Source organism: Cladophialophora yegresii (genome assembly GCF_000585515.1).
Source record: "Cladophialophora yegresii CBS 114405 chromosome Unknown aczIN-supercont1.2, whole genome shotgun sequence".
Lineage (NCBI taxonomy): Eukaryota > Fungi > Ascomycota > Eurotiomycetes > Chaetothyriales > Herpotrichiellaceae > Cladophialophora > Cladophialophora yegresii.
This window is the reverse complement of record NW_006913046.1, coordinates 267,476-287,301: the sequence shown is the minus strand read 5'-3', so window position 1 is coordinate 287,301 and position 19,826 is coordinate 267,476. Positions and strand designations below refer to the sequence as shown.

General features: G+C 53.8%; 9 protein-coding genes across 9 annotated transcripts; 4 read left to right on the top strand and 5 right to left on the bottom strand.

Moving 5' to 3' along the window:
• A1O7_02022 (uncharacterized protein) lies at positions 1-1,489 on the top strand (the record flags this gene model as incomplete). Its single annotated transcript, XM_007756058.1, has 2 exons — positions 1-1,264; positions 1,317-1,489. The coding sequence occupies 2 exons, from the start codon at positions 1-3 to the stop codon at positions 1,487-1,489; spliced, it is 1,437 nt and encodes a 478-aa protein (XP_007754248.1).
• A 381-nt stretch (positions 1,490-1,870) lies between these two features.
• A1O7_02021 (uncharacterized protein) lies at positions 1,871-3,100 on the top strand (the record flags this gene model as incomplete). Its single annotated transcript, XM_007756057.1, has 2 exons — positions 1,871-2,605; positions 2,741-3,100. 2 exons carry the CDS (start codon positions 1,871-1,873, stop codon positions 3,098-3,100), a joined length of 1,095 nt encoding a protein of 364 aa, XP_007754247.1.
• Positions 3,101-4,532: 1,432 nt separating this feature from the next.
• A1O7_02020 (uncharacterized protein) lies at positions 4,533-5,621 on the bottom strand (the record flags this gene model as incomplete). The annotated part of the gene is made up of 2 exons (XM_007756056.1): positions 4,533-5,016; positions 5,071-5,621. 2 exons carry the CDS (start codon positions 5,619-5,621, stop codon positions 4,533-4,535), a joined length of 1,035 nt encoding a protein of 344 aa, XP_007754246.1.
• A 385-nt stretch (positions 5,622-6,006) lies between these two features.
• On the bottom strand, positions 6,007-7,900 carry A1O7_02019 (uncharacterized protein; the record flags this gene model as incomplete). Its single annotated transcript, XM_007756055.1, has 7 exons — positions 6,007-6,232; positions 6,287-6,365; positions 6,418-6,820; positions 6,868-6,990; positions 7,040-7,070; positions 7,218-7,612; positions 7,706-7,900. The coding sequence occupies 7 exons, from the start codon at positions 7,898-7,900 to the stop codon at positions 6,007-6,009; spliced, it is 1,452 nt and encodes a 483-aa protein (XP_007754245.1).
• Positions 7,901-9,105: 1,205 nt separating this feature from the next.
• On the bottom strand, positions 9,106-11,009 carry A1O7_02018 (uncharacterized protein; the record flags this gene model as incomplete). The annotated part of the gene is made up of 3 exons (XM_007756054.1): positions 9,106-9,640; positions 9,876-10,750; positions 10,815-11,009. 3 exons carry the CDS (start codon positions 11,007-11,009, stop codon positions 9,106-9,108), a joined length of 1,605 nt encoding a protein of 534 aa, XP_007754244.1.
• A 973-nt stretch (positions 11,010-11,982) lies between these two features.
• A1O7_02017 (oxidoreductase) lies at positions 11,983-13,356 on the bottom strand (the record flags this gene model as incomplete). Its single annotated transcript, XM_007756053.1, has 1 exon — positions 11,983-13,356. One exon carries the CDS (start codon positions 13,354-13,356, stop codon positions 11,983-11,985), a length of 1,374 nt encoding a protein of 457 aa, XP_007754243.1.
• A 677-nt stretch (positions 13,357-14,033) lies between these two features.
• On the bottom strand, positions 14,034-14,866 carry A1O7_02016 (uncharacterized protein; the record flags this gene model as incomplete). Its single annotated transcript, XM_007756052.1, has 3 exons — positions 14,034-14,494; positions 14,563-14,728; positions 14,795-14,866. 3 exons carry the CDS (start codon positions 14,864-14,866, stop codon positions 14,034-14,036), a joined length of 699 nt encoding a protein of 232 aa, XP_007754242.1.
• Positions 14,867-15,440: 574 nt separating this feature from the next.
• A1O7_02015 (uncharacterized protein) lies at positions 15,441-17,612 on the top strand (the record flags this gene model as incomplete). The annotated part of the gene is made up of 2 exons (XM_007756051.1): positions 15,441-15,838; positions 15,896-17,612. The coding sequence occupies 2 exons, from the start codon at positions 15,441-15,443 to the stop codon at positions 17,610-17,612; spliced, it is 2,115 nt and encodes a 704-aa protein (XP_007754241.1).
• Positions 17,613-18,369: 757 nt separating this feature from the next.
• On the top strand, positions 18,370-19,480 carry A1O7_02014 (uncharacterized protein; the record flags this gene model as incomplete). Its single annotated transcript, XM_007756050.1, has 4 exons — positions 18,370-18,663; positions 18,751-18,866; positions 19,087-19,268; positions 19,356-19,480. The coding sequence occupies 4 exons, from the start codon at positions 18,370-18,372 to the stop codon at positions 19,478-19,480; spliced, it is 717 nt and encodes a 238-aa protein (XP_007754240.1).
• Between the last annotated feature and the right edge of the window lie 346 nt (positions 19,481-19,826).

Below are 19,826 nucleotides of genomic sequence, written 5' to 3'. Positions count from 1 at the left end.
ATGGCTTCAGACGACGACTCACAAGCTCTAGACACGCACCATGACGACAAGGACTGGGAGGAGCAGAAGGAGAACTTCCGAGTATGTTACATCGACCGCAACATGACTCGCAAAGAAGCGGCCGAGTACATGAAACACCACTACAACTTCAACGCCACGCCTCGTCAATGGGAGCGCAAGATCAAGCAATGGGGCTTTTCGAAGTACACGAACCGAGACGAGAGACTGGCGCAGATTGCGCAAGCTGGCAAGACCGTGCTCGACGTTAGTCGTCCTGGTCGGCGGCCGCGCTCTTCCGTGGACGAACGAGGGAATCTCCAGCCGCACGAGGATCGCAACCTTCGCCGCTTTGCTCGACGAGAAGTCAGTCGCTCCCGATCAAGATCCAGATCAACCTCCTTCGCCGACAGACCACGCCCACAGTTTAAGCAAGAGTTCTCGGATCCCTCCGGAGCATCCACCTTGGATCCGGCCTTCAGCTTCAACGACCTGAGCTCAGAGATGCGAAGGACGTCCAGCAGAGAAGGTCTCCTCACAGGCAGAATGCAAGATGCGCGGGGGATGTCAGATTCCATGCAGGCCGGCTTCTTTCAAAATCAGCAAGCAGTTGCACACGGACCCAACGACGACCCAAGTATTACTGTTGGTATCCCCAGCCACTTCCAACAAGGCCAGCCCCATGGCTCACCACCCTTCAACACTGTACCAGCACAGAGTCAATTCAATACCTTCGCGCACGGGCCAATCCCGTTGCACGCCTCGCATGGCATGGGCCTCGCAAACTCGAACCAGACATTCTCGGGAGATCCCACCGATACAGCCTTTGGGTATCCTATGCCGGAACCGGTCATGCAGCCTTTACCAACGGGCTTCAATCAATTTGGAATGCACCCGGGCGTGCTACCAGAGGGTATCATGACTGACCAAGCGATCTTCGACAACGGATTGACGTTGCAGCAAGGTACTGATGCGCTGGATCAAGCAGGTTTCGAAACTCATCCTATGATCACGTTTGACATAGTGGACACGGACACTGCGGCGATGGTACCTGCTTCCGAACCCGTTCCTCTGCAAGTTCAGCCCGCGATGTCGGCCTCGTTTCCAGGGACCCCTCTTAGCGACAACAGTTCACTTGGTAGAGACGTCTTGCCACTGGTGGAGCAGTATATACGGGCTGTTCAAAACGTCGCGCTCAATTCTCTGCCTCGATCATCAAATGCCGCCGATATGTCGGAAAAGCTAGCGGCAGATCTTGTACAACCAAGTAAGTGGACTCGTCCCTCGTCGGCTCCTGGATTTAACAGCGGCGTCTATAGGCAGCGCTTTCATGGCCAGCATGGCAATCTTTCTTGACAATTTTGACAAAACGAAGCAACGGTCTCTTCAGAGTATGAAGGATACGTGCAGCAAGCTCCGGCAAAAGAATGCAGTTTTGGAACAGGTCCTGAATGGCCGTAAGTTCTTCACTGTTGCGCCTTTGATGCTATGAACAAAGGTCTGACCCCTGCAGACACCGAGATGCAGTCAGTCCCCTCGATTGAGACCCGGCATCATCGCTCTTCTGTCCCGCCACAAGGTCCAATGTATAGTGACATGTACGGACCCAACTACTGAGGATCTGGCGTCGGGCATCGACAAGTGACTCTCCAGCAACATCACGTGCGCGCTCGGCAGACGCCGTCTATCGGAAAACTCCGCGTCCAAGCCGCACAATCGGGCTGTGAGACCTCATTCTCAACCTCACTTTATCCTGGCACCACCAACGGCACATGTCCTCGCGACGAGACTCTGTTACTGGATTTCACGCGTCCTAGATCAGCCATTCCTGCCATGCTTCCGAAAGCGGCGCAGACAGCGAACTTCGTCGAAGATGCTGGTGATCCTGTGGGACCCTGACACTCTCCTCCACCAGACCGTCGAACTCCTGGGCTCGAAGCTCATCCCTGCACTCGAGTCGCCCGAACGACTCGAAGCAATCCTGAAAGCTTTGCGCTCTTCCAAATATGAGCTTCGCACGATTGAGTTTGCGTCTCCTCAGGACGACCGTCGAATCACTCGGCTGCTGGAATTCACCTCGGCGACTCACTCCCCGGACTATTTGCAACACTTGCGCGATATATTCCAGACATGGTTAGACGCGGGCTTGATCAAGCAAGACGGCCACGTCCTGCCAGAATGCTTCGTCTATCCCACCACAACCGGGAAGCCCCTACGACCACCCAAAGACCCCTTCGCGCGTGCAGGGTACTATGCCTTCGACATGAGCAGCGGCATCATGTCAGACAGCTACAAAGCTATCGTCGCATCCGCGAATCTAGCCAGTGAAGGCACAGACATGCTCGCTGGGTTTGCCAACCTTCCCAACGACATTGACACGGCGGTAGCACTGTGCAGGCCTCCAGGACATCACTGCGACGGCCAGCGGGCAGGCGGCTACTGCTACATCAACAACGCCGCCCTTGCTGTGAGCACGTGGCGGTCAGGGCATCCGGAGGCGAAAGTCGGCATCCTCGACATCGACTTTCATCACGGCAATGGGACGCAGGAGATATTCTACGCCGATCCAAGGGTCCTCTATGTGAGCATCCATGGAGAAGATGAGTTTGTAAGTTCCTCCTAGTTCCCCATTTCCGTGGCAGTTGAGCTAGCTGCGATCCACGCATTTATTCTATTTATTACTCCGCAACAATACCAACCCCAAACACCTACTATGCTAAGACGGTTATTGACAATCCACCAGCCATACTACACAGGCGCGGCAGACGAAACAGGCAACGGCGATGCCGAAGGCACAAACATCAATCTGCCCCTCAAAGTCGGCAGCTCCATCGAAGAATACTTGGAGAAACTCGACTACGGACAGCAGAAACTGGTCGATTTCAACCCCGACTTCCTCATCATCAGCCTCGGGTTCGACACGTTCCATTCCGATCCATTAGGCCATTTCCAGATCCACACGGAAGACTACGAGATCATCTCGAGGACAACGAGACATGCGCTCAAGGGCATACCCACCCTTGTCTTGCTTGAGGGTGGATATGTCATCGACCAACTTGGTGCAAACATGCTATCATTCCTGAAGGGATGGAACTCTGGCTGATTTGCCTTGCGCCTTCTACCGAGCCGATGCCTCGCTCTTACGCAGAGTACAATGCATCTCTTGCGTTGCCAAAATGTTGTCCGTCGGTAAAGTCATCGACCCCTGAACCCGCGGCAAACCTTGAGGTCTCCTGTGGTGTTTACAGCGGTGCAGTGGCACGAGTATTGGCGCCAGGGATCATCAGACTTGGTCGGATGCGTCGGTGGTTTGACGCCGCAGCTCGACTCCGAGTTCTACACTCTGGTCAATTAGGACGGTCAACTCCCTCGCGAGCACGCGAGCAATATACCTTGACGGACTCGATTAGCCCGACGGGTTTGCCAAAGCGCATAGATGCCAACAATGAACATCACGATGCCGAAAAGGATGCAACATTGCTGAGGAGCTCTGGCGAGAGGGGGGCGCTCCGGCCGGACATCGTGCTATGTAGTAAGAAGGAAAGGGCTGCAGGGGTATGTACTCAATTTGGCTCAGAAGCAGCGAGCCTTGGACTTTCAACTTTGGTGTGCACTGAGCGTCGGGTGGAACGTCTAGTTTGTAGTTTCGACGAGCAAGTACCCGAAGTATTCTTTAGGAACGAGAGATTCATGGCGGTTTCAAACAAGATATATATATGCATTGCCTTCTCTGGAGACAGCAAGCAGTACTCCGTACATTCCTTGCTCTGACGGTGCAAAGGGGAAGTCACTGAGGCTGTGCAAGCAATATCCATCCGGCTTCACGGTATAACACGGTGGAATACAGATGAAACGAAAGTGGGTCAAGATTTGGCGACGGCTACTTACACGTCTGCGCTACGAGGTACGGAGTCCTCCAGGGGAGTCCTCATGGTTGGATTTGGGGGCCGGGGCTGTTTGGTCAAATAACGCGTATGGAGGCACGGTAGGTATGGATGCATCTGTCTGCACTTTGTGAAGATCTGGGTTCTGAACCCCGGCTCTGTCGGGTAGACAGTTCCATTGGAATGATCCCAGGGACGTACTCCATCAATAGGAAACTATAGGCACACCGACAGGCTTACACACACCAAGCGTATCCGATCGCGCGAGGTCTCGCTGCAAAATATACCGGAAGCAGATCCCGGCTCTTGGACTATAGCCGATAGATCATGACTCCACGGAACGACATTCGTTGCCCTCAAATGTTAGGAATTATGGCTCTTGTTACAGGCACACTCTCTGAGATGCTCGAGGATGAAAGCAATGGAGTGGAAATATACTTTCATTCCTCCTGAGATGGTCCAACTTCTTGCTGTGTTCTGGCTAATTTCCTTCCAAATTCCTCGTCGGCAAGATTCCATAAAGTCCCCCCTTCAACACGAGAGGGTCCATATTTCCCAGAGACGGATGGGCCGGGCCCTGCCAGTGCTTCTCACCCATGCGGCACCTCGCTGTTGGCATTGCCGGTCTCTGTAAGCACTTTCGCCTGACCCTTATCTCCTGTTGTTCTGCCTCATTGACAAAATCTGGACCATGCGGATGAAGATGTTCAAAAAGTCCAGTTCCAATGAAATACTCTCATTGACAACATCCTTCCTCACTAACCCTCTCTCACTCATCCTAGCATGATGCAGGATCTTCTGCACATCATACAAGGTGAAGCCGCCAAACACGGCAAGACCACCATACAGCCAGATATTCTCGGTCCAAGCCAACGTCCTCACGGCAGTTGCGGGGAGGACCAAAGGCGCAAAACCGGAGATGGCGACGATGGCGACGCCAGCGAGCAGAGGGCCGCCCAGATATAAGTACTTCTCTTGCTTTGCCGTGGCGCCGATAAACGCAATTGAACCCATCATGCCGACCGTGTAGAGACCGGCACGCGCCAGGATCGCCGGTGACATGAACATCAGGGGAGTGAGGATGGCGGCTTGAGTGACGTTGAAGGCGGTCCAGAGGGCGTACTTTTGGATGTAGCTGCAAATCTGTCAGAACTCCTTAATTGAAAAATGGTGCTGATGCCCGACTTACTTGTCTGGATGCGTATAAAACGTGCCGTACATGGTACCAAAGCTAGCGGCGAGACCCAGACCCACGACCAACCATGGGTTTGTTGCCATCAGTCTGTAACTCCATCCGCTTTGATGCAGCGTCCGGGCGGCAAGCGCAATGATGCCCACTCCCAGACCCGTGTGCATGAATGTCTGATTCAGGTATTCTCGCTCGAAGGGAGGCATGCCGCCATCTTCTCTCGTCTCGCGGTTGAAGATTAGGTTTGTGGCGAGGATGGTTCCGCCGACCAGAGCAGCGCCCATGACCAGCCGTTGGGTCAGGTTGCCGCTTGCCGCGGGGTTCGCAGGCTGATATGAAGGGGTCTGGTAGCTACGCTTGAAGCCATTGCGCAGAGCTTGTGATTTGAGGAGTGACTGTGCGTTTGAGGTCGATGTGAGAGGCCGAGGATTGAAGAAGTTGGATGATTTCGGGCTTGATGAGTGGAACGCTCGGATGACATTGGATGGCTTGCTGAATTGTTTGAAGGCAGTTGAGGAGACCGCAAAGGGTCTCCTGAGTACGAAGGACATGTTGGCGATACCCTTCCGACCGTGTGCGTGGTGAACAACGTGTTTGTGAGTTAGAGATGAGGCCGAGAATGACAGATGTCGATGCAGGCATTAAAGAGCTTCGCGGCGACCTCGGCGCGCCACTTCTTCCATGACGCACTATGTGAACGGTACCCTCTGATTGGCTAGAAAGAAGTCCGGCGTGTCACATGCGCGCGGATAAGAATATCCGAAGCTTTGGTTGGTTTTCTGGACGTTTCTAGCAAGCCGTCCGCCACAGGTTGAACATCACCAGATATGCATTGGAGACAGCGAAGATTGCTGCTGTCACCTGCTACTACCAAGTACAGCCATTCTCGGCAGCGACTTCACTGCATTTCCCCGCCAACCATGCCTCCCATGGCACTCAAGGAATGTACCTGAAGTCCGGATGTTTGTGGCCAAGGTCTCGCTTCTCCGCGTCATTCAAGCCATCCAGCCGATGATTTCTCTTGCCCTGATCTCTGGCCTTGTTCTCACGCATGTTATACACAATGCCAAAGGTAGCGACGCAAAGCACAAGGATCTGAGCTCCGAGGTTGATGCTGTGGCCAATTGGATATCGTGGCGCATCGCGAATGAGGTATGTCCATCTAGTTATGGTCAGCAAGTCCGGCCTGCCAAAAACGCTTTACTGGAACACTCACGTGGCGAGGACGCCGCCTAGCGTTCCAATCGACACAATCCATGCAGTTGCAACAGCTCGTACTGCAGGCCCAGCAGAATCTACTCAGCGTTAGCAAACAGCTGCCATATAGTTCTCACGTCATCGACTTACTGTTAATCCCCCAGGACAGGAATCCAGGCCCACCAGGGAAGGCACCCGTGGTGATGAAATAGACAGCCATGTAGCGGATATTCGAGTTGGTGCTCCATCTGAGGATGGAAAAGCCGGCGATGGGCAGGAAAGTGGCCAAGGCGAGGTAGATGCCACGCCGACGGGTCTTGTCGCTAATATAAGCGATCAAAATTGCAATCAGGCATGCGGCCACATAGGGCGGGACCGAGTACAGTTGTGCCTTTGTTGCGGTCCAGCCGAGATCTGCCAGAATTGTTGGCATGAAGATGGACAAGCCCTGTACGGTAATGTTGATCAGGAAGAAACCGAAAGCAGCAAGGTTGTTGTTGATGTTGAAAATGGCGGCTTTGACGTGGTGCCACTGGACTTTCTCCATCGGATCCTATCGCTCTCGTTAGCTCTACTCGGAAGTCCACGTGGCAGACTTACGGCTCGGTGCTCCCGGATCAAGCGGTGATGGGCGATATGACGCTCTCGTTCGGTGAGGAACTTGCATGTTAGCGGATTTGACGGCATCAACGCGGGAGCTCCAGCGGCAAGGACGCATGTCAGCTGTAACGAGTCAGCACATGTCTGCTATACGACCCTCGTCGAGGCTTACCAGTCCTTCGAAGAAGAAGATATTCCGCCAGCTATGTCGCACAATCAGCCGTGAAACGGTTTGGTCCAGGCGATTTTGTACTCACGTATGGATAGGTGTAGACTCGGTTCCCCAGCGAGGAATCCGGCTGCAATATCGTTAGTGGCTCATCTTCAAACAAGACCCAGGAACGACCTACGCCAAGGCTGTCGCGAACAAGCCTCCAAAAGCTCCAGCGATCGATGCGGCCGAGATGAAAATTCCGATGCGGAAGTACAGTTCTCGTCGCTTGTAGAACGTGCTGAGGAAGAAGGAAATTCCGGGCATGGTGCCACCTTCAAAAACACCCAGGAATGCTCTTGCCACGCACAGCTCGTTGAAGTTCTTCACGAATGCCGTGCAGATAGATATAAACCCGAATCCGAACACCAATCCGGGAATGTAGTACCGTGGACCGACATGTTTCAGGAGAATGTTACTGGGCACCTCAACAAGGAGGTAGATGATGTAGAAGACGCTGAGAGCCCAGTTGAAGCGATAGCCGACGAGGTCGAGGTCTTTGGCCATGCCCTGAATTCTGGCATTTCCGATATTCTGCGCAAACCTGATCAGTCCGTTGCCTTATCGACAGCGCAACAACACAGCCTCTTCAAGGACGGAAACTCATCTGGAGCGGGGGAAACTCACGGCGCGGTCGAGGAAGCAGAAGAGGTACAGCACGGTGACGAGGGGTACAATGCGTCGATCAATCTTCCTTCTTATGGCCGTCTCTTCTGCCTCCGTCCAATCGACCTCGTCTCCGGAGGATTCACTTTTGGTAGGATCCAGGTCAAGGTGATCGAATGCCTCAGCTTTCAGCGTTGCGGCTGTAATACCTGCCATTTTTAGGAGCTAGTAGGAAGAAGGGGAGCTCAAACTTCGAGGGAGTGAGGAGGAGAGGTTTGGATATGTAGGAGCTAGACGTCACAACGGCCCGCGTGGTTTATTTATGATAGAAGATGGCAAGGACGTTCGTGACGCTCAAACTAACTTACATTGCCCCACAACCTGGGGATACACGTTGTAGACTCGCCAACAAGTCGCATATCCCGTGTGGTGGCTCTCTGTGTGGTCTCTCATCCGATATGCATCGGCTGGCGCGACCGGGACATCATGATGCCTCTCCTAGCGAGCAAGATCTCTGAAGGAGCGGAGGTGGCCAGGAAAAGTCGATTTTCCCCCGACGTCATGATAGGCTTCTGGAAGACTGTGAGAGGCAAGCCAAGCACGAAGTCTGTCTTGGAATCTGGGGCGGCGGTGGAAAAGCTGGGTGCTGAACGAATGGGAGGGAAGGAGAAAGCCTTGACCGGGCGTAACCTCTTGGCTGTCCGGGGTCGACAGTCAGGTGGCGCGTCGGTACTGGCGACCATCGCGAGCTTTTCCTTGATAGCTGTTTCTGCGAATGCACGGTGGAATCCTGGTTGTTCGGCCACGTGTGATGAAACGTGCACCAGCTTCAAGGCTCACAGATAAATGGTCGAGGGTCGCCTAACATGCTGGCAGCGTGCTGTAGGAAACGTCGTTACCACAAGAAACTGTCCGCTTCGAGTCCGGAGCGGGAGATCAACTTGCCAACCTCGAAAGCGTAAGGACAATTGGATGGTGCCATGCAGCTTGGGGATGGAAAAGACGGGGATTGTTGCCTCAACAAGCCTCAAGAAAGCCCCTCTTTCAACATCGGTATGTCTATCGGTGTGGAATGTCCACCTCGGAGTGCCTTGGCGCCGGCGCCTAGGCTTCGGCAGTTGTGCCCCAAGCCATCTCGACCTCTGCAATGCTTTAGGCCAATCTGAAGGTCTGAGCAGCCTTGCAACGGTAGATTGAATTCGGTTGAGCTCTGCACGTTATCAAAGCACCCTCCGCCGGCCTGGTGGAAATGGATAGTAGTGACATTAGCAAAAGCTTTACCGAGATGTCATGAAGCTGATGGCTGGGCGTGTCAGTGGTCCTCCACAGTGGCTTGCCTTTGTTGCACATCAGCTTGAATAACTTTTCAGAAGAGTCGTTCATTGTACGGTGTCTTATTCCGGATCTCTGGAAGGATAGCTCTACTCATCGAAAAAGTGCGCAACCATGATCCCCCTCTCTTCCTCACCGGTCCTGCCAACAACATCGCCGCCATACGTGAAATACCCGTCCAAACTTCCGTTGACAGGCACCATATGCGCTTTTATCTCATCTGGCGTTCCAAATACCCATACGGTCGATTGGCCCATGATGACATGCTGCAAGATATGGCAATGCATCATCCAGACCCCAACATTCTTTTCCGTAACGCGGACACGCCAGACCCGCCATCCGTTGGTCACCCCCTGTTGACCTTGTAGCGCGTACTTGTAGAGCAGGGTTGTATCGCGGCGAGAACCAGGATAAGGCATCCCATTGAAGGAGTGGTTGCGCAAGAATTCTGCGTGCGTTTCAGCTGACCATGAACCCGACCCAGAGCCCATATCCCAATATGGCCCACCATGAGCGTGCAGGGGATGGGGTCCATAGATCCCGCCAGGGAACGACGCTTCATTCTCCCATACAATCTCGAGGACTTCGCCAATCCAGGCAGGATACGTCGAGGAATGTGGATCTCTGCCGCAGTCGGCATCAACCGATCGGAGGTCTACGACATGGCCATTGATGGAGCCATTTTGGAGTATTTCAACGAGATATGGTGTGCAGATTTGATGGCCCGAGAGGGGGGCTGTCGAACCACGATCCGCGAGCCATCCTCATTACGGTGGTCCCGAGATCAGAGTCGAAATACTGTGCGGTATTGATATTTATCCGTCGGGTCACTTCTGTGTCAGTCGGCGGCTTGTCGTACCCAGGCAGGGCTGGATTCCTGAAAGTATACTCGAGCCAGTCTGTGACAGTTGTGGGTAAATCCATGACTGGGGTCGAAGGAGGACTACCAGGGCACCACATATCGGCCCCAGTCGGGTAATTACAAGCACCATCCACGTCCACTCCCTGGGTCAGATCAATGTCCGTGTACTTGAGAATCGCGTATGCATAAACCGTGCCTGCGCCTTCGCGAGTTGCAAACTGTATCCAGTACTTCGAATGTCCTTCCAACTGCTGCAACTCGCTCTGCTCCTTTGTATCCAGCAAGAAACTGAATCTTTGCCCGGTGCCCACTTGCATATATGACGTCTCGACAGGATGCACATAGGAGTTGTCAGTCTCAATGATGGTCAGATTGTCGTGATCGATGATACCGAACAGTACCAGTGATAGAGCCGTGCTCCCAATAACGCGGACTCGATATCTCTTGCCTGTCACGACATTCATCGTCCACGGTTCACACGAGGGGTCCACCCCATTGGTAGCTTCTGCGTATGGGGCTAGTCCGCTGTGGCCATTGATCATCAGTGAAGTCGGGTCTCCCGGCCAGACGCTGGGAGAGCCCGTCAGCCATGATTCCATAGTGTGGTCATCCGCGAGGTAAAAGTCTCCGATCTGCAGGATGATTTCCTCGTCGTAATCGAAGGGTGGGGCGTGATAGTCCATGACAATCAAAGGCCCCGAGGCAGTCATAGCCTGAAAGCCGACGTGGGAATGATTAAAGGATGTTCCGGCCTCGCTGGCAATTGGGTGAAGCTCATAATCGAAGAAGTGCCCAGGCGGGATAGGCCATTGCGACGCTTGTGGCGCTCCATCGGCATATGGTGCAGTGGACAACGTTAGCCCATGCCAGTGCTACGACCGTAGCCTGTTAGCAGTAATCGTGCGGAAGGCGACCTCCAATGACCCATGAACGTACCACCGTTGTGTTCACATCTGCGTCATTGTAGACTCGAATCCATGTTGTCTGTTCAGGCTTGAGGTATATTGGCGGTGCAGGATACTGGCCGTTGATGAGTGTCGAAAGGCGAGGCTGACAACTCAAGTTGATAGTATCAATGGTAACCCGGAGGACAATATCTGGGATGAAACTGGCATCATGTTTGACGATCATCTTTGCCTGCGAGCAGGAGATGACCCAATATAACAAGTAAAGACACCAACATAGCCAGCGTGGAATCGGGAAATGCATTTTCAAGTCACCGCAGCATAGACTGGGAATGTTTGGGCGAGCGAGCAGTACACCTAGAGATCGAGGTCTCGAGACTTACCGGAAACCATTAAATGGTCGAGTATCTACTGTGGCTACCTCCGGCGAAAACATGTCTTGAGAGGTGCCTCTCGCTGAGTCGAGTTGCTGGTGAGGCCACGCGGCATGGCAGCGCCAGATTTGGGCAATCGATTGACTTGCTTGCTGTTGTGATGGACATGCTCTGTCGTGTTCCGGTCCGCGTCAAGAGAAGAAAGACCTTTCGTGGCCCAGCTTTGAGACTTTCCGCACTTTGGGTAACGCTGCCAACGACATCTCGGAAGTCCGCCGCCGAGTAGTGCACTCGGACACTTTTACGGAGGTGACAGTGTCACCAGGGTGGCATGATTGTGTAGCGTTGGCATGTGAGATGCGAGATCGTGTGGAGGAAAGAGTGAAAGGAAACTGAAGGTCGATTCGCCAAAACAAGTTCGTCTGACACTGATAGTCGGGTCATTTCAGAATAAACTTATGCGGCATCGCCTTTAGTCAGACGCTACGACGTAATCATTTAACTCTTCTTTTCGGCTTTCTTCACCTGCTACTTCCATTCAGAACAAGGTAATAGGTATCTATCACCTCGTTGTTCCTACGCACCTTGGTTCATTAGGGCAACTCATGTGCTCTCAGGACCGTCTTGTTCATTTTCGCAGCAACTCCACCTGCCTGAAGTCCTGTGAAGCCGGTGCGCTGCAAACGCCGCATGGTGTAGGACGACGACAAGAATTCATTCCGTCTATAAGCGCAGTGGTCTTGTGATGGCACGAACAAGGCCGTCTTGCCTCCCCTTTCTATGCTCTAACATTCTGCCTCTATCCTCATATCTCCATGCCACGCTTTACAACTTTGGGAACCTCACTCTCAAAAACTGACTGGGCCAGGCCACGTCGACTCCCAGCTTCCACCCAACCTTCAGTACCCACTCAGGCTCCCTCATGAACTGTCGCGCCACCAGAATAACATCTGCCATCGGCTCCTTGCCACCCTTAGCATCTGTCATCTCCTTTGCCGCGTTGGCCTCCTCCCCGATGCTCTTGTCCGAATCTCGATCGTCGACAATATCCCTCGCCTGTTCAGCCTCCGTAATGAGCCCAACTGCTCCAATGAACAAAGTCAACCCGTTGGCCTTCATCGTTTGCCGGATCTGGTGTGCTATTTTTGTTTGATAGTCCTTCGAGGCAAACATGTTGATGCGCTGCTGGGGGTGATTTCCGCCACTACTAACGTCCAACAGATCCACACCCAACCCAGGCAGCATTTTAGCCAATCTTATCGTACTCTCCACGTCCCAGCTGCCAAACTGCTTGGCCAAGTCCGTTTCCTCCATCCATTCCGTCGAGCTCACCCGCAGAAATAGAGGCATACCTTGCGGGATTTGTTTCCGGACTGCCTGGACGATTTCGACGAGTAGACGCGTGCGGTATTCAAAGCTCCCGCCGTATTGATCAGTGCGTCTGTTCGTGACGGGGCTGAGGAACTGGTGGATCAAATAGCCGTGGGCGGCATGGATCTCAATCACATCGATACCAGCTTCCACCGACCGCCTTGCAGCCTGTGCAAACGCATCGACAGTTTCTTTGATCTCCTGCACGGTGAGTTGTCTCGGAGGCCAGAAACCCCCGTCCTCTGCCAATCCTTTGCCGTCCCAGCTATTTTCAGGGCCACCACTTGGACCTACCACGTCCTCCTGCCAGCCGCCGACGTCCTTACCTGCACGCAGGGATGGTTTCTTAAACGATGCCGCCACCCACGGCGGCATGGTACCCGACTTTCGCCCAGCATGAGCAAGCTGCATACCGGAAAGTGCGCCCTGAGACTTAATGAAGTCTGAGACCCTCTTGACGCTCTCGGTCTGCGCATCACTCCACAGCCCAGGGCAATTTGGAGTGATCCGGCCATTCGGCTGGACGCCAGTGGCCTCGATGAAGACGAGCCCTGCTCCCTTAAGCGCATAGTGACCCAATGTCGCAATGTGGTAATCGGTCAGTTTTCCGACGTCTGGGCCGGAAGGAGCCGTCGAGTACTGGCACATCGGAGCCACTATGATGCGATTCTTCAGTGTCTTCGAGCGGATCTTCAACGGCGTGAACAGCGTCGGTGTACTGGGGGATGGCGTGAACGGGACACCAGGATCTGCGGCGTGAGCGGGCGTGAAGTACGGCAAGTTCGGGACGCCATTGTTCGCGGCCTTGGGTGAGCTTGACGATGCCATCGCTGGATGCAAGTGTTCCGCGTGCAATGTCTTAGAATCACTGGAGCAGTAAATTTCTGCTCTCAATATCCTCCAAATGCCTGGCAAGTGAACCAGGTCCTTAACCTTGTTGTCTAGCAAATGTGGAGATGCTTGTGTCGACCGCACAGATCTTCAAGCCAGGAACGCCCAAGGATCGCTGATTTTATGGACCTCTAGGACAATATAAACACACGTTCTTATCCACTGGAAAGTGATAGTCGAACCTGACCGACAGGTTCTGATTTCTAAGACGAATGTACGGGGTAAGATTCGGAGGACGGCGTGGCCGATCAAAGCCGAGGTACTCCGTACATTGACCGGTGGTTGAGCGTCTCTCCACGGTCTCCTCTCCGGACACGGTAGGAGAAACGGAGTAACATAGCCGGACCACTTACGGGGTACTTGCGTAGCTGAGTATCTACACTGTAGGCACTAGAGGCAGTGTACTCGGTACGGAGTGGTGATGGACCCTATCGGCTTCCCAGTATGGAGAGTACTAGGTACCTGGTATGTGTGACAGCCCAAGAGGGACCAAATGTCCTCAACGGCTGCTTGTCTCGGCGCCCTCAGCTCCTTTATCCCCAACCGCGAGATGCGGCGAGGGCGGGTTCGACTCGTTGACATTATGTATGTACTGGGCCCATCGCCAATTTCTTTCACCACGGCAGCTCATAACCCTCGCGATGCCAGAACTTGCCCGTGTCTTCGATGGTTTTCTTGCTGACAATGTTCTGCCACAGCTTCCTCGCCGCTTCCTCAGGCATCACTGTCTCGGGAGGCATCTTCGCCGTGGGCAGCAGATTCGTCTTCACGAAGCCAGGATGCAACAGCATGACCGTGACACCTTTGTCCTTCAACTCGACCGCCAGACTCTTGCCGATGGAATTCACGGCCGCTTTCGAACTCCGGTATGCGTAATGCGTGCCGCTAGAGTTGTCGGCTATAGAGCCTACCCGGCTCGAGACGATTCCAATCTTGGGGTCTGAAGACTTCAAGACGTTTGGTAGAAGAGCCTGTGTCAGAAGGAAAACCCCGAAAGTGTTGACTGCAAATGTCCTTTGAAAAACTTGCAAATTACTGGTTGTGAGGCTGTCGTCTTCGAGTGCAGCGGCAACACCTGTTCCACAGCTCGGTTACTTGCTCGGCCCTTCTCCGAAAGCATGACAGAAGTTGGAGATGTCACACCTGCTATGTTGAGAAGGAGGTCGATGGTGGTTTCACCCAGTGAGTCCTTGAACTTTTGTATGGATTCAGGGGAAGTCACGTCGACTTCGGCAACATGGGCTTTCTTTGCCTGCAGAGCCTGAAGGCCTTCATTCGTGTCTCGGTCGACGGCATACACCGTATATCCCTACCCGGGACGTCATTTCGCAGGTTCTTGCAATGATTTACCTTCTCTGGCTGAGGTCTGGCTAACCTCGTCAACTAATATGTTGGCGAATGCGTGGGCAATGCCAGAGTTGGCTCCTGTGACAACCGCAGTGGGCATGATGCTGATCACGACGTCTCCGAGCAGATATAAGACAAGAACCTTGGATTGTTGATGACAAGGGATTGTGAGTATTGTACACTGTATGCTCTGGGCTCGTGCGCACATATGTCATCAACCTGGCGTCATTACCATCATCGCTCAACTTCATGGTGAGGAGTTCAGATGAGGGGGTTCAAGGGCCGGATATTAAGCGGGATTCGTTTAATTAGAAAGAGGGGTGATAGAGGCTCCCCACCCCTGTAATTCGGACCTGCCCAAGCCTTTTAGCAGGTCTTGGTATTGCGCCTGTTGGCGTGTCAAACACTTGTCGCGGCGGCATTCTCTGCGCCTTGCGTTTCGCTAGTGAAGGTAAACGCAGTAGAGGCGAATGTAGGCGGAAAGTCTATCACGGTAGATTCGCGCTCACTGTCACTCGTTCCTCCATGTTGTCGTCGTCGACGTACTCGGTACAGATGCTTCGACCCGGACAGCCGCTGACAAATCGCATTTGTGCTGCTCCCCACTGCACGGACCCGAGGTTGTGACAGCTGAAACCTGCGCCGACGTCTCACAGACGTTGGCCTCTTGTGGCATGTTCGAGCTCGTGCCCAAGTCCCTTACCGACAAGCTCAGCTCTTCGGCCTGGATCTCAACCCACAGACGCGACTGGAGCAGCGACTCCTCGGGCAGCAGTTTGCTGAGCCCTGGTGGGTCGCCACGGCTGCGCGAGGGTCACGGACGACATCCGGGCCATTCGAGATTCAAGCCCAGGAGAGCATTATGGACGGCAGGCGCGATCGCATTCCTGACGGTCCTCGCGCTTTGGTGGTCGCTCTCCCCTGCGCGCATCGATCGACGCCTTGAGATTCCTGAACCTGATGTTGACCAAGGAGACGGAGCGGACGCGATAGTCCCAGATGGACCAATCCCGCCGGGTCAGTCAGTGGAGCGGAATGGCAGAGAAGTCTTCTGGTGGGAGCAGTTTCCGAGGTGAGACTATCCCAGCGCACATGCAGCGACTACAGCATTGAGCTAACTGGTTACCAGACTCCACGGCTTCTATCGTGGGCGCAAGAACATAGTCCCTTTCTCCGCGTACGTGCCTGAGCAGAAGACCAGCTCATTCGACCCCTTTGATCCTGGCGACCATGACGAACCCCGGCTTCTCGAGCTCGTGTCGCCCTTGCCGCCGAATTTCGGACGATGCTATTTAGACGAGGAGAGAATGGTCCCCCCACCCACAATATCCGCGTATCAAGGCCTACCGCAGGGCTTGTCCTCACCTTTGTTCGGATCCCAAAAAGAGCTTGGTTTAAATGACGGGGTCTGTTATGACCGCGTCAATCGGCTGGCACCATACGGCATAGGAGTCGCTGAAGAACTCGGTGGGCTGGGCACAGACTTGAAAGGCGATAATATTGGTCTGCAAGAGGTGGCCGTGACTGACTGGAGAGGCGTGAGATGGCACGATGCGCAAACGAAATGCTTTCAAAAGAATTCTGGCCAAATCACATCGCGGAGCGCCCTTGTCTTCCGCACCTGGAGCACATTCAAATACACGAAATATCATATCGCTATGATCCGGGCCATTATTAGCGAACTTGCGTTGGCAACGGGAGGACAATATACAGTCCATTTCCTGATTCACGTCCAGGATGATACGATTCCGATCTGGGCCTCCGCGGAACTGTACAACAAGGTTCTGAGAGACAGTCTGCCAGAAGAGTTCGCCGGAATGGGCACGCTTTGGTCCGTGGCACAGATGAAGTTGATCTATCCACCACCATTTCCTGACAGCCTTGTGAATTTCTCGGGCGGCGACATCTACGAAGCATATCGGTCATTGCACTTTCCGCTGCAAATTTTCGCAGAGAGACATCCTGAGTACGACTATTTCTGGCAATGGGAGATGGACATGAGAGTTACTGGACACTATCACGAGTTGCTATCTCAAATCTCGTCTTGGGCGGAACAGCAACCCCAAGATCATGCCTGGGAACGGTCGGCGAGATTCTATATCCCGTCGTTATATGACGATTCTTACGAGCGCTATGCACAAGCTGTCGTCGAGGAGACGAGAGCTGCGAACCAAACGCCAATCGTTGGCCCTCAAATACCTACTGAGCGACTTCTCGACATTCCACAACAGACCATCTCCGACCACACCGACGAAATCACCGATCTTATCACTTTCAATCCACTCTTCAATCCGGAAAACACCCGCTGGGCCTTCCATAACGATATAACAGGCTACAACGTGACGCGCGACGGCCGGCCTCCAACACGTGCCGCTTTGATTACCGCCTCCCGCATGTCCCGTCGGCTTTTGCTGCTCATGCACGAAGAGACATACGCCAAAAAACATACCATGTTCCCCGAGATGTTCCCCGCGTCGATCGCACTGCATTACGGGCTCAAAGCAGTCTACGCACCAATTCCAGTCTACTTTGACCGGAACTGGCCCAGTGCCCATGCGGACGAGATCTTCAATAATGCTCCCGTCAGCTTGGCGGATGAGAAAGCGGGTATGGACCACGGACACGGATACTTCCATGGTGAAGGCGGCAGCGTGTTCGGGCCTGGCGAGCACGTCTTCAGGGGTGCCACGTATTATTCCAATGCTGGTTTCGCGGGCTATCTTTGGAGGAGATGGCTTGGGAGGGAGAACGGCAATGATGAGATCAATTGGGAGTTAGAGGATGGGCTGGGTGGAGGCAGGATGTGTCTCCCGAACATGATCTTGCACCCAGTCAAGTTTGAGTAATGACGAATGTGGGTGTATGTTGTTCTGGATTCGGAGTTGCATATATGTCATGTGGCAGGGGCAGGGGAGATGGGGTTTGCATATACCATGGAGGCACCAGGCGTTTGATGGATTTGGGTAAATGAACTCCAGGAATGAGGCATCAGTTTACACGAGCATCTGCACATAGACGCGAATCTCGACAACTCTGGGTTGTTATACATACGGTGCATGGATTAGGAATGTAATGTCGATGGTTCATATGGTTTGGAGTCCAGTCAAAGAAGTCAAATAAGTGGCCCTGGCCACCTTCTAAGCTTGCTAGCCCTAAAGGGGCAGGTTTTCATCAGCGAGCCATTGGTGTACTTGAGAAGCAGAGAACGGCCGGCCTCGTCCTCTCAGGCCTCACACCTTCTCATGATTCAAACGTTTGGTGTTGAGCGCGGGAACAAGGTCTGCACGCTTTGTCAACTACTTCTTGAGGCGTCCATTTCCTCGACGGGAGGCGAATGATCCACGAAGAGCACGATCAAAAATGGACACCGCCAGGGTAGGTGGATAAGTAGCACTGAGGAGGGCGAGCCGTGCAGTGCCGTTTGTGTGGATAAATACCTCGATCCATCCGCCCTCGGATCTCATGCTGCAAATGCTGGAAAATCAGGCGTGCCTACTGCAAGAGAGAGCAAGATTGCAATAAGAAACCCTTGCCGGACGGAACCTCCAAGCTTCGTTTGATCCGCCAATCGATCCACCAGTAGTCAGTCTATTGTTAGCCACCATGCCTCTCCCCCATCGCGCCATCATCGCCGTCACCTCGGCCACAGCGCCCCTGCACGACGGGAACCCCACGGACATGTTCATCAGCGAAGCCCTCCACCCGTACCAAGTCTTCAAGGCGCATGGGTTCGAAGTCGACCTCGTTTCAGAAAAGGGCACCTACGTGCCCGACTGGCTGAGTCTGCAGGAGAGTTTTCTGAGCGGCGAGGACAGGAAGGAGTGGGAGGATAGGGACTCGGAGTTCCGGCGGAAGCTGGATAATATGCCGGATGTCCACAGTGTCGATGGGAAGAAGGTACGTGCGTATGTGTTGGTTCTTGAGTCCTTGCCGGGGACCACTTGGCGTGGCTCTGTGAAGCTAACGGTGCGGGAATTACTGTAGTACGGCATCTTCTTCGCCAGTGCCGGACATGCCGCTCTGATTGACTATCCTCATACGAAGGGGCTGCATAAGATTGCGACGGATGTTTGGACACAGGGGGGTGTGGTTTCTGCTGTGTAGGTGCTACCTTCTCCTGCCCGTCCTGAGTCTCAACTTCAATCTCAATCTCACCTTCCTCCCCTGCCCCCCTTTCTCGTTCTCGGTCTCAACCTCAACCTTAATCTTACCTTCCGCCTTCTGCCTTCCGCCTCCGCTTCGCTCATGCTTGCTATTCCAGCAACTTCGAAACAGGTAACGAGGCTGAAACTGCCTGAACGCTGATATGTCCGACCTCAGGTGCCATGGAGAGGCCATATACGCCGGCGTGATCGATCCCACGACAGGAGACTCCATTATCAAGGGCAAGACCATCACGGGTTTCACCACTCAAGGCGAATATGACATGCACATCATGGAGCCGATCCGGAGCTGGGGCGAACCCCTGATTGACGAGTGGGCAGCCAAGTTGGGTGCGAAATGTGAGTTCCTTCTTAGGTCCCAGTACGACGCAATCGAGATTGAGGCATGGCTGCTATGCACACTTGCTAACCACCCTCAACACGTAGATGTTCGGGCTGATGGCGTGTGGGACGACTTCCATGTCACGGACGGCCGGGTCGTGACGGGGATGAACCCGCAAAGCGCGAGGTCCACTGCAGAGGCTGTGGTGGCGGTGTTTGAAAAGTTGTAATCCGCGGATGCTGTGAATCCAGGAGAGCCATCACGGGGAGCTTTATCGAGGACATAGGACTGTCTCTCCGGACATACCTGGTGCGTATGGCTCCAGGTAGGTGGATGTGCTCGAGAGTGGGGAGGATTCCAGATACTTTCGGGTTTATTTCAATGCCTGATTCACCAGCCCCTGCCCAGGAAATGTCGTTATGTCGTGCAAATCTCTGCCACCCCCGTTGTTGAAAGCGCTGTGTGCTGAAGTGGCCCCCCATTGTATTGCTTCAACACACACGTACAAACCGGGTCCATGTTCGCGACAGGATTCTCTCACACCTGCTCTAGCAGGCTACATGGAAGAGGCTCCA